General features: G+C 49.5%; 1 protein-coding gene across 2 annotated transcripts in view; it reads right to left on the bottom strand.

Annotated features, from left to right (window-relative positions):
* SIPA1L2 (signal induced proliferation associated 1 like 2) overlaps positions 1-13,212 on the bottom strand; it is a 221,100-nt gene that overhangs the window by 35,209 nt on the left and 172,679 nt on the right. For both annotated transcript variants that reach the window (XM_079901080.1, XM_079901081.1), the window contains exons 10-14: positions 6,152-6,409; positions 4,327-4,410; positions 2,793-2,893; positions 2,334-2,437; positions 322-707 (exon numbers count right to left, since the gene is read on the bottom strand). In XM_079901080.1, coding sequence (XP_079757206.1) covers positions 322-707; positions 2,334-2,437; positions 2,793-2,893; positions 4,327-4,410; positions 6,152-6,409 — 933 coding nt within the window. The remainder of the gene's footprint in view (positions 1-321; positions 708-2,333; positions 2,438-2,792; positions 2,894-4,326; positions 4,411-6,151; positions 6,410-13,212) is intronic.

Raw genomic sequence — 13,212 nt, 5'->3', positions numbered from 1 at the left:
CTTGCCGTCTCCTGAAAATCAGGGACCACAGGTTGAACTGGGAGAGAGAGATGAGTGGTCTGATAAGGGCCATGAGCATCTCTGTTTAGTTTTCTCTCAACTTTCAAGAGAAAGGAAGATAGAATCACAAATGTATTCGTGTGCACATTTCAAAGGAGACTCTGGAAGCAAGCATCTCCTCTGAAGTCAGGCCGCGTGGCACACAGGTGGCAATGACCTCAGGCGCCTGCTGGTCCTACTTCGGGCCCCTCTCCCACCCCAGCGCAGGCGACGGCGCCCAGGGTGCCCGGAGCGGGCGCCGGTGGCGGCGCGGGGACTTACCTGGAGTGGGATGAGATCTCGCTGAGGTCGCCCAGGCTGCCGTCGGCAGCATGGCCGGCGGAGATGCTGGGCGCATAGCCGTGGACCGCGTACATCTTGGCCTGCTCGTCGTCGGGCCCCGGGATGTCCGAGTCAGCCCACTGCTCCGCCTGCCCGTGGACCAGGGACCTGCTGCCCGCCAGGTGCACGGGGCCGAGGACCGTGGCGGGCATGCACGGGGCCGTGTCGATGCCACTGTCCGTGGAGGCGCCCTTGATGTACGTAAGCCCCGGCAACTCGGGGTCCATCAGGTCCCCGGACCCAAAGTGCTTGTCATCGCTGTTGCCAGAGGTGTCGCTGGAGAGTGTGTTGCTGCTGGAATGGCTGGGGCAGCTTTTCTCCCCAATCTTGAGAAGAAAGAGAAACGGAAAGGCTTCCAACAAATCCCACACTTTGCTTCTTCGTGAAGAGGTCATTCCCCGCCCCCACCAGACTCAGGAAGCTACAAACCAGATGATTTCACCCGAACCCCTTCTGCTCACTTGTCAGTGAGAGGCAAGGAAAGAACTTCCTTTTAAAAAATGTCCTGGTTTCATGCAAAAGTCCCTGAGGCATAATTCCTCCCATCATTCATCTTAATCTAAACGGGTATCTTTTCAAGTCTTTGTTCAATCACTTGTGCATGAAACGCCGAAGTATTGCCAGGGTGTCGCTAACCAGAAAGTAATCAACGAAGGTTACAGAAGCTGAGAAAGCACGTGGGGAATCAATAAAAGGAGGACAGCAGCCTTTCCTCCAGAAGATGCTCCTACGACGAATGACAGGGCCAGCCCTGCGTTTGGGGCTGAAGACCCAGGTCTGCATCACAGCGATGGGGCTTTGGACAGCCACTCGATCCCTCCCTCTGCTTATTACTCTAAGCCCAGCGATCACAGCATGGACCCAACCAGCTCACGTGCAGAAGCACGGTGTAAGCGTGAGCCACATGCCCCAGGGCCCAAGTCGGGGCAGCCCCGGGGGGCTGACGAGATGGGGTGCTCTCGGGAGTGCTCTGCGATCCCAAGAGAACAGGGTAAATGCCCCCGTCTGAGGATGTCCTGGTACAGACATGGCCCCTCTCCTCAGGCTGGGAAAACTAACGAGGCCCAAATCGTCAGTCGTGAGACCCAGCCGCGCCCCGATCTATTTGCGAGCGGTTTGGCCTTTCCTCCCTCCCTGTCACATCCTTAAGCAACTCCTCTTGCCCTTGGTTATCACACATGGATCTTCTGTGCAGGCGGCACTGAGCGGCTCCACGAGGCTCGAGACGAGCTGGGGATACAGCTGAGAGACGGAGGCCACGTGTTCGCAGGTAACACTCGGCCCGCTCTACAGCTGGCCGGTGACGCGCGGAGACGGAAAGGAACAACTCAGCTCAAGGCCTGATCAAGCGCCCACAGGTTCTGAAAAATCAGCTGCTTTGTAAGGTTGGCCTCATTTGGCAACAACTACAGCTCCTGTTTGCACGTTTAACTGGAAGTTTTATTTCACTGAGCTACAGTCACCGACATGGCCCGCTTTTTCATTTTTGCGGAAAGTAAACCAAACCACGCGGGCACTGTGGGAACGCCGGCTGCCTGTCAGTTGGCTGGGGCTGGCATTACTGCGCACCATCTGCGGCTGTCCACTGAGCCCCGGGCAGAGTGGCGCCCACCCCACACCCCGCTCCACAGGTTCCGCTTCTGTGCTGTGCCCACAAGTGGGTCAGAGTTAACAGATGAAAAATACCAAGGATCAAAGGCTGAGTCTATGATCTTGGCTCTGCCGATAATTTACGGTATGACCTTTCTTTGTGGTTCTTTATAACTCAAGGAGGAAAAAAGAAACAAAAAAACCCTTAGCTTTTCATTTCGTTTTTTTTTTTCCCCTCCACCCAAGAGCCTTGTGAGGTAAAAGACACCCCTGAGAACCCCTGGCAACAGCGGTACTAAACCGCGTGTGCTGAGATGATCACAAGGGCCGAAGGAACGCCAGTGCACGAGGAAAGGACTCACGTGAGAAAGCTTATTGGGGGAATCCTTGCAGCCTCCATCGTTCTGCAGGCCTCTTTCTTTATAGGAGCTCAGGACTTTGGGAGGTGGGCCGTGCCATTTGGTTTCTGCCACAAAGAGAGAGAAGACTTAACATTTCATTTCTCGTGTTAACGAAGGAGCGAAGAAATGCAGGAGCCCAACGAATGGTTCAGTGACCGCGAAGAGGACTGTGGTTCTAGGACCTTCTCCCGGTCCTGCCGATGGAGACACCCTGGAGCAGGCAGAACTGCCCACAACGCTCATGCTCTGTTCCCCAGGCACCACCCGCCGTGACCACGTCCCAGACGACGTCGCGAGGTCCAGCGGCCCACTCGCACAGGGCGGGATGCAGCTGACCAGATGTGCACGGCTGAAGGAACGAGTGACGGGGGAGGGAGGGGGCAGGAGGGAGGGGCGCCTCGGGGCAGGGGTCCTTGTTACCGGGGTGTCTGCTTCCTTCCATGGCGTCCTCCCGCTCCCTGGCCCCTTCACATTCCAAAGGGCCGGAGCCCTGGTGCTCAAGCAGCAGGGGAGACTGGCACCTGGAAAGAACACAGAGCTGAGCCCGCCTTGCCCCCCATCATCCCACCACTGTCCCGTGTGTGTGCTGGCTCCCCGAGGGGCGATCCCAGGGACCCCTAAACAGAGGCTGTCTCTGGCAGATGGAAATGCGGTCTGCCAGCCCAGCCCTGCCTGAGAGACTTAGAGCATCTGGAACCGGGGGCTCTCGTTTCACCACTGGGTCCATAGAGACACCTGGATGACACTGTTTACAGATAAAGGCGGTGGCCGACGCCAGGGGATGGAGGGACTGTCTGGGGTCGGACGGCTCGTCCCTGATGGGCTGAGGAGGGGCTCACTGCTCTTGCTGTCGCTCTTTCTCTTGTGCACTGATACTTTCTTATATCAAAGTTTTTAAGGAAAAAGAAAATCAGGTTGATTGGCGCTAGACTACATCCAGGTGGACTTTATTTTATGAAAACCCCCAAATAGGACAATTCACTCTTCCAAAAGAAACTGCAGAAAACTTATTCACGTTACAAAGGGACACTTACTTACAGAATCCCAGTTACAGACCCCGGTTTGCAGAAAAAGCCAGAAGTGGTTTTTCCATTGACAGAAAAGACTCCCCTCTACTTTAAAAATGCAACTCAACAGAGAAACATTTCTTGAAGTACCACTTTTAAGAACCCCCTCTAGGATCTAAGGTAGGAAATGCATGGAACTCGGACCGCAAAGCTCTACTTCTCAGCCCAAACCAGAAGGAAGGAGCGTGCCGGGGAGAGACGTTTCCCTGGGCACGTGCGAGAGCAGTAATGGAAGGTTCTCTGGTCCGGTGAAAAGCCTCCCCGGCTGACCTGGCCGTTCTCTTGTCTAATCAGTACAGCCAGCGCCTTTGAGCAGCAGAGACAACACTGGGCCCCAGCAGCACACAGAAACACTGCTGCCCTGAGCCAGGCCCGCATCTCCACGGGAAAGCACACCCGCCCCGCTGTTTCCCCTGACTGACTGTATCAGTAAATTCTGTGTCCTGTTCACAGGTGCCCTCAGGGTCCTAGATGCTCTGCTCACACACTACAAGGGACCTGCTAAATCTGCCTTCTCTGATTCTGGGCTGGGTTTGGGAGAGAAAACGCTTGCAAGAGAGGCTGTGAATTTATTCCTCGTCAGCAGTTCAAGTGAAGGGAAACTCCCAAGGGCCATCGCCCACAGGGTCTCCAAATCCTTAACTTTTACATATTCAGAAAGACTCTCCCTTATTTAAAAAAAAAAATCAGACAAGCTCAGAATACAGACAAATGAGTGCCACCTCCACAGAAATGGTGAGCTGTCCAGCCTGGATGCACCCGTCCTATCAAAGGTCTGTCTTCATTTCTCTGTCCCCCAGTGGCCTCGTGCACAGTAAGCGCTTCTGAATGTGCCCCGCAAACCAGTGCCCCCCAGGGGCCCGCAGAAAGGTGAAAGCGAGCGGTACCCGTCGTATCCAGCTTGTGGTCTCCAGGGTCCGCTCCCGCCGGGTCCGGGATCACTGGAGGAGGACTGGTTGCTGGGTGAACTTCTGAAAGGTTGACTAGAATCAGTAACCGGGCCCTGAGGGGTCTGCAGGCTGCCAACTTCCTGACCTGGCTTGTTTTGTTTTACAAGTGAATTTATTTTTCAGTGATGAAGAAAAGCAGAAACACGCATCGCAGTCGTGGACAAATAAACTAAGAATTGGTGATGCCATGAGATTTCAGGTGGTTTTCGGTTGGTAATTTATTATAAGAAAGAGATGTGGCGGAAACAAGGTTTCACCACCTAAAGAATTCAAGCACAGCTAATGACGCCAGTGAAACACGCGGAACCCCCAAGAACACAGAATTATGAAAACATCACTACTACTTGGTCTGTGAGACTTAATGCAAGGCACGTTGTGGTTCTATATTTAAAATCCATACAGAGAGAAAACCCTAAATTTCTGGCAAAGCCATGTATCTCCACACATCGATTGAATGCCATCCTATTTATTTCAGACACACAAAAATGATCGATCGTCGTGAGAATTCACTTGATGAAGATGTGCTCGCCAACTTCCCTGTTGCTATTAGAACCCTTCCTTATAATCTACTAACTTCTATGCTAATAAGGGACGTTCTGCAGACCCCTTTCCTTCCAGATGTCACCCTTTTCACCTGGGCTATGTACTATGTGCATTTCTCTGAATATGGGAAGTTTATAAACTCAGCAGACCTTTGAGAAGAGACCAAGAGCCCAGATGACTTAGTGTCAACTTGAAGTAACACCATTCCTGCACTCACTCTTAGAAGAACAGACTGGAGGAAGCAGAGGAAGACCACGTGTTTTCATCTTAGCAATTATTATTAATGCCTGTATAGGCTCCCTAGGTGCCAGGAATGGTTCTAGGCAGTTCACCTCTCTTGATTGACTCAATTGTCCTAATGCCCTGTGGAGGCCTCTATTATTGCTAAATTGATTTTTCAGACGAGGAAACTGGAGACTGGGAGAGGCCGAGTAACAGGCCAAGGTGATAACCCGTCAAGCAAACAGCCTGGCCCAGCGTCTGCTTACGGCATACGCTCTATTAGACGAGAGCCTGACAAGACATTCGGAGGAAACTCACAGTGTCTCCATGGCCCACAAGTTATGCGAAAGTTAAAACAAAAGGAGGAGGAATCAACAACCACAACAAAACAAATTGACTACGTTGTTCACTTAAAGCGACCTTTGCGAATTATGCAACCCCCGAAAATTCTCACCAGCTTCTAATGCTGTTGGATTTAACTTTTAAACGAGTGCGTTCTCTCAGGGAAAAACTTAATTTTAAACTCAACTCCCTTTGCTTAAAATGAGAGAGAAAAACAAACAGATGCTGATGATCCTAGGACCTCTGAAAATACTACACCCACGAGGGTGACGGGATTTCATCGCTGATTCTGCAGCTTTCTTTATACTCAAACTGTCCATATTTATCTAGACGCTCCTGCAAAATGGTTTCTCGGATATCTTTCCCGAGATGGTGTGGAGAGCGGGTTGATAGGAGGATCGCGGTGGAGAGGGATGGCCGTGGCCCTGGGGGGCAGCGTCCGTGGGGAGGACCTGCACGCCATCAGCATCATTGCTGGGCCAGGAACCCAAGCACCCCAGCATCTGGGGCCCGCCTGGCCACCCTGCCTGCCCACTTGGTCAGAACAAGCTAACTCAGAAATGATTAAGCCACATAAAAGTCCCCCGGACCCTCTGAAGTTCTAGCTGCAAGAGCTTCACAAGGGCCGCCCATGAGGAAGCGGTACCAGCCTTACCTGGTGCCGTCGGGCAGCTTCCGGTCAAAGGAGGTGCTGCGTGGGATGGCGGCCTGGGTCTGTGGGAGCAGCGGCTGGCACTGCAGCCTGTCAGGCGTGCCGGGCACCGGGGAGGCCCTGGGCAGGGGCTGCAGGGCGGGCGTGGGCACTCGGTGCCATGTGGTGTTCCTCCGGAAGGGGGTCTTGTACTCACAGGGGGTGCCCTCGCTGTCGAGCTTGTACTCCACCATGGGGATCCGGCAGAGCTCCGAACACCCTCTGTGAAGCCAAGAAGAGATGGTCGGGGGGTGCTCAGTGCCGAGCCCTCAGCACCGTCACCCGCAACCGCACACGTGCTTCTCGGGGCGCACAGGCAGTGGTGCAGAGCCACCACCCTCAGGAGCAGCCCGGGCGACGGTGACCGTGTCTGTTCACCCCCCAGCACGGGTCAGGAGGAGGCAGTCTCGCGCCCGTGGCTCTGATTAACCGACAGATACACCTGTCAGGTGTTTCATTCATAGGCTCTGTCTCTCCAGGTAGCCTGCAAACTTCGTGGACAGACTGCCATATACCTTTAACCACTTTGCATACACTGAATCATCTGCATTGAACATGGGTGATAGATAAACTTTAATCGATGAAAAACGCCTCATACATAATCTAAACAGATAGCTGCAAGTACAGTTGTATCATCGGGGATCAGAGTCACATGTTATACCAAGTCTGAGAAAAGTGAAAAACAAACTTCGCAAAAGCTGTCACAGTCAAGGGAAAGCTGGAGTGTCCATCCTGCCAAAGTCACGTGTGGTCTTAGTTACACGGTCACTCCCACGGGTCCTCACAAGGTCATCTCCTGTGGGCTCAAATGATCAGTCAGGGATGTAAGACCCTTTAGCCTGAAAAATGTGATCTCAGACATCCCTCAAGTTACACCGTGCACATAGGGCTACTGACGTGACCAAAGTGACCTGCAAAGCCAACTGGTGCTGTTTGGCCAGGACACAGGAAGCCTCGGTGAGTCTCAGATTTGAGTGTCAGGGTAAATCATCCCAAGTTACCACATGAATGAAGCCATGCCTCTACCTAGACGTTCCGGAGTCAGCGGAAAAACTTTCTCATATTCACTCTAAGAAATCTATTAAGGCGATAAGGTATCGCTCTTTAAACAGGAGACTTTCATCCTCAAGATGATGGAGTAAAACTTTTCAGAATCATTACAAAAGAACAAAACCAAAACCAAAGTGGACCATCAACAAAACTTGGAGACACCAAAACACAGTATGTAAAGATGGAAGGCAATATCGAGACTGGAAAATCTATGGAGAAGGACAGTAGATAAGCTGTCACCTAGGACTGGGGATGGGAATAGAGAGTGTCTCTAAGGCAGAACAAGGTTTCTTTTTCAGATGATTAGGATTTTCTAAAATTAGAATGGGGTGATGGTTGCACAACTCTGAAAATATTCTAAAAATGGGTAAATGCTATGGTGTGTTAACTAGATTTTAATAAATTTCATGAATTAAAAAAAAAAGATGCAAGGCAAATGGGAGAACGTCAATGGTGGAGCAGAGAAAGGCAAACCCAAGGGTGTCCAGAGGGGAAGACAAAGAGAAGCACGACCATCCCCTTGCACACTTAAACAGGTGCAGGAACAGAGATGCCACAGAGAGCGGAAGGGGAAGGGAAGGAGTGAGCAGAGAAAAGTGTGACGCTGGGGTCCAGGCGGCACTGGGCCCCGCCTGGCAATACCCACCCCCGCCTCTAGAGGGCAGGAGCAACGGTCTTGAGAACCCAACCTGAAAGGAGGGACTCAAGGTCACGAGGTATCCAGAAGAGCACAGCTGAAAACAAAAGGTGAAACAAAAGCTTCACTGGAAACGAGACCCGGAGTTGCTCCTTCCTCCAAACCCAGCTTCAGGGTCATGCCTCGAATAATAGGGACCTTTCTCTAGAGTAAAGACAAGCAGGTGTACACCACCTGATCACCCTGCCATGAGGCTCGCCACCCTCAGAGAAAGAGAAGCAACTTTTGAAATTTAAAAAGTGGATGGCTAAAATTCGAAATAAAAAATCCAGTAAGACAGGTGGAAGGTAAACTGAGGAACTCGCCCAACACGTTACAGGAGAGCAAACGCAAGAAAATTCAAGTTCAATCCCAGAAGTCTAACATCCACCTAACAGAGGAAGAGAAGAGAGAGAAAAAGGTGGGAAGAAACGATTAAGAAATAATACAAGAGGGCTTCCCTGGTGGCGCAGTGGTTGAGAGTCCACCTGCCGATGCAGGGGACACGGGTTCGTGCCCCGGTCCGGGAAGACCTCACATGCTGCAGAGCGGCTGGGCCTGTGAGCCATGGCTGCTGAGCCTGCGCGTCCGGAGCCTGTGCTCTGCAATGGGAGAGGCCACAACAGTGAGAGGCCCGCGTACCGCAAAAAAAAAAAAAAAAGAAATAATACAAGAAAATTTCCAGAACTAAAAGATAGGTAAAACCAGATTTGACGGTCTCTAGTAGAATGAATGGAAGAAAGGTCCGTATCAAGACGTATTACTGTGGAATTCAGAGTCCTGGGTTAAAGCAGAGAGCCTAAGTGTCTGGTGCAGAGCCCACACAAAGGCCTGGGTCACTGAACGGTCCGTTCTTCTCAACAGCAATGCTGGGTGAAAGGTTCTCACCTGTCAAATCAACAGTACTTGGAGCTTGGGACGGAGAGAGGGATAGAAACCAAAAACGATGCTCTGCCTTTTGGCTTGGGAAACCGAATGGATGGTGGTGCCACGCTTTGAGAACAGAAGAAATGAGCTGAATAAAGCATCCTAAGGAGATACGTATGCCTATTACACAGAATGGGGCAAGGGTTATCTCTTTACCAGTAAACTTGACTTCCTATCTCTTATTTTAACCCTCCTTCCCCCAAAGCAAAATTCACCTCTCTTTATCTAAGCAAGTTTAAATTACTCTTGATTTACTGAATGTGCTAAGTTACTGGTCAAATTTAATTAAGTCGAGATTTACATTGGATTGCATTTTTTTAAATAAAATGCCAAGACGCTACAATTTTTTGCTCACGGACATATTGTTTCCAAGTGTTTTTCTATTTAACTAGATACCACATCCCCTGGGACTACTGACTCGTGCATATGGCCAATGACGTAATCAGAAATCATAAAGGTGGGATTTTAGTATACATCAAAACATCAAGAAAACCGACTCTTGTAGTCCCCCGGAACTGATGCTGTAAGCAAGTCACTGGATGTTCAGGTGAGCCTCAGGCTTTGGTGTCTCAAAGGCTGAAGCTGTCTGAATCGTCCAAGTCAAGGAATCTCTAACAGAGACCAACCAAAGTGACAGGTCCTGGAGTTATGTTTTGAATGAAAGGCAAGTGAACCTTGAATCCTAGGGACTAAAGGGCACCTTGCATTTCCAGTGTTTGCTTGGGTTCCCAGTTTGGTTTAAAAAGATTGGGTTTGGTTTAAAAAGAAAGAATGAGGGGCTTCCCTGGTGGCGCAGTGGTTAAGAATCCACCTGCCAATGCAGGGGACACGGGTTCGAGCCCTGGTCCAGGAAGATCCCACATGCTGCGGAGCAACTGGGCCCGTGCGCCACAACTACTGTGCCTGCGCTCTAGAGCCTGTGAGCCACAACTACTGAAGCCCGCGTGCCTAGAGCCCGTGGTCTGCAATAAGAGAAGCCACCGCAATGAGAAGCCCACACACCACAACAAAAAGCAGCCCCCACATAGCAACGAAGACCCAACGCGGCCAAAAATAAAAAAAACAAATAAATGTATTAAAAAAATTAAAAGAAAGAATGAGAAAAGAGAAGACAGATGGCTGGGTAGTACGGGGTCTAATTCATGCTCATAGATTGTAGTCTTCAGTAAGATGCTGTAATTTAGCTTCAATCTTGGATGAAAAAAATGTTATATAAATGCATAATCATGAGTAATATTTGAGAGACCGCGGACAAAAACTCGCGCCATGCATTAGGCTGAAGCGAGAGTCACGGCTGAATATTTCATTTCCAACCTCTCGCACAAGGTCATATGTAAATGATCTTTTAATACTAAACACGGGCATTCTTTTGCCCTGATAAAAATCAGCTTAAAGAATGACTTTATTTTAAAATCAAAATTAATTGTTATGACACTTTTACAGTAACTACTCTTACAAAAGAGATTTTTGCTTTGTTTACTTCTATGACCAAGACATCCAATAAACATCACTAATTATAACATATCATCAAACCTAGTCAAACTCAGCTCTGCTCCAGAAGTATGAGGAAGTCCTTGAAGGATACATATGGAAATTCAACCAATTTTTAGGGAAATGGGAAGAGGTGTAGAATAAGAATTACTCATTAGTCTGCAGAGGGGCTCACGCTCCAGCAGGTGCCAGGAACTGCACCTGCCCTTGAGCACACTTCTCTCTCCCCCTGGGGTGGCCGGAGCACAGGACGCCAGGCAAGATCTCAGCTCATCTGAGCATCCAACCTGGCACTGCTGTGAAGGGCACACGGCACACATTTCTGGGAAGTAAAGGCCAATTCAAACCCAAGCTGACCAAGTGCAAAAAAGACAGCACAAGAAGTCATCTCCGAACGAGTGAGCTGCTAATCTTGTGTGCAACTGAACCATGTTCTGAAGAAAAGACTTAAGTCTTTTGCTTTCCCGTACTGGTGCAGAAATCCAGACCGCACTGATCAACGTGCTCCATCTCCTTTCGACACACCAAATCGAGTCAATGGATGTGAATGGCATTTCTAGCTTCTGGCACCGTTTTTTTTTTTTTGCGGTACGCGGGCCTCTCACTGTTGTGGCCTCTCCCGTTGCGGAGCACAGGCTCCGGACGCGCAGGCCCAGCGGCCATGGCTCACGGGCCCAGCTGCTCCGCGGCATGTGGGATCTTCCCGGACCGGGGCACGAACCCGTGTCCCCTGCATCGGCAGGCGGACTCTCAACCACTGCGCCACCAGGGAAGCGATAAACATAATTTTTAACACTGCTTGTCTAGCCAGTAACTTTTCTGAGGCTAATAATCTCTCTCAGTCATCTATCCTGGAAGGGAAGACATTCTGTAGACCAAGAACATCATAAAAAACGTGCCGGTTAAAAATGTGACACTACAAAACTGTAAGAATAACAAGTGGTTCCGTGAGTTGCAGCCCTCAGAGGACCTTACGTTTGACTGCTTTAATCTGACAAACAATCCCGTTGTCCCTCTAAACCTGGCACTGTGGACTCCACAGGATGGCTTATTCCTTCCTGTACGAGGGACACTCGGTAACTTCTTCACATCCACATGCATCTGTGCTCTCCTCCGCTTCCTGAAGCTCCCGAGACCAGGGTTTCCCACCTGTAGATGTCTAGTCTGTGGCTGCTCCCACATCCCGGCTTCTGGGCACGGCCAGCGCAAAGGTGGTGTCCTCTCTAGTCACAGCTAACAGGCACCCACGCTCACTGCCCAGCACTGTAGCTCTAGACGCACAACTTCAGAGACACCGGCAAGGTCCCCAAGATGGCATCATTCCTTTCAAATGACACCTCCAGTCTCCCAGAAACACCCTCCATTTAGCACCAATAAATGGGTGCTTGAAGCAGAATCGCTGCTGGTTGGCCAGGTTGTGGACTCAGCTCTTTCAAGGAGCCATTCAACCTCAGCAGCCTGGCCATCGGGACCATCACTGTCTGAGCCCAGCCAAGCTGCAGAGTGTTCTCTATTCACTTCCAGCAGGAACCCTCTACAGCAATCAAACTGTTCTCCACTGAAGAGAGAAGTCTATGCCCTGGGCTCAAAACCCAACGTGTAGCTCAGAAATGGGACAATCTCTTTGGACCCACGCTTCCCCTCCTGCAAGCGGAATGGAGACAGCAGAGGGTGTGTCGAGATTAAATTATATGAAGTACGCAAGCTTCCCAAAGCAACAGCTTCAAAGAAAGAAGTTAGTTTCAAACGGATACTATTAATTGTTGCTTCTATAGAGACAGTCAATATAAAACAGCAAAAGGCCCATACGCTTTCCTGAAAGTTCTTTTTAGATAATATATATTTATAGAATTATAGAATTGTAAAGTTTAACTTAATGTAACAATCGGAAGTACAGAAAAGTTTAGAGCTGTAAAGTTCCCTTCGTGTACATTCATCTGTAGAAGAATGCATCATTACCCCGTTACTTTCTTCTTTCATCTTATATCAAAGCAGGACCCGTGACTTTCAAAAACGATGAAAGGGGAAACGTCCTAGGGATAATAAATAGGGATAAATACTTTTGAAGAGTAACAACAACAATAACAAAAAAAATCCCCCAAACCTAGAGAACTGAGAAAAGTTTAAAGGAACAAGACGTATTCTTTTTGTTCAAAAAAGTTGAATAAATTAGCAGGACGTGGAGTGGGTAAACCATGGACCCACAGCACAGCTTAATCATGTAATTACAACTTGCAATTACTCTGAAATTGCCTGTTGGTTTCACTTTGTTTGGTGGCGTCACAGCAAACCTTCACCTGAACCCACTAATCTAGTGACGTCTTCCAACATACTGCGATGTTATCCGTTACTTCTAACCCACACTTCCCTTGTGTGACACTTTACAGGTTTCCACCTACACTACACCATTTCAATTTCACAAAAATGTCTGAGGCAGTACAAAGGACGTGTCCAATTTTCAGAAGGCTCAGAGACTTTGGAAAGGTGAGACAGCTTTCACCCTGGAACCAGGAAGCTGACTCCTAGCTCGGTACTCCTTCCGAAACACATGCCCATCTCCTTAGGAAACTATCAAAGAACAGTTAATGAGGCCCACATCCTGTCAGTTTCCACTAGGACCTGAAGGAGTCTTTGGAAACAAAGGCAGATAGATCCCCTCAAAGGAACTACCTGCTTCTTTTATATTATGCACTTTGTCAAAGAGCCCTCATAGCCCTAGGGATTGAAGTAATCACCGATATTTTAATCATTTTAATGTCTGTTATGCTAATAGCCTGCTAACTGCTAAAAGACTCTTCCCAAATTATACAACAAGGTGACAGGGATAATTGGGGCTCATTCACTCGCATCATAAACTCTTTCTGCTGCATAAAAAAATTAA

The sequence above is a fragment of the Stenella coeruleoalba genome (genome assembly GCF_951394435.1).
Source record: "Stenella coeruleoalba genome assembly, chromosome: 16".
NCBI classification, from domain to species: Eukaryota; Metazoa; Chordata; class Mammalia; order Artiodactyla; family Delphinidae; genus Stenella; species Stenella coeruleoalba.
This window is presented reverse-complemented; position numbering and strand designations above follow the sequence as displayed.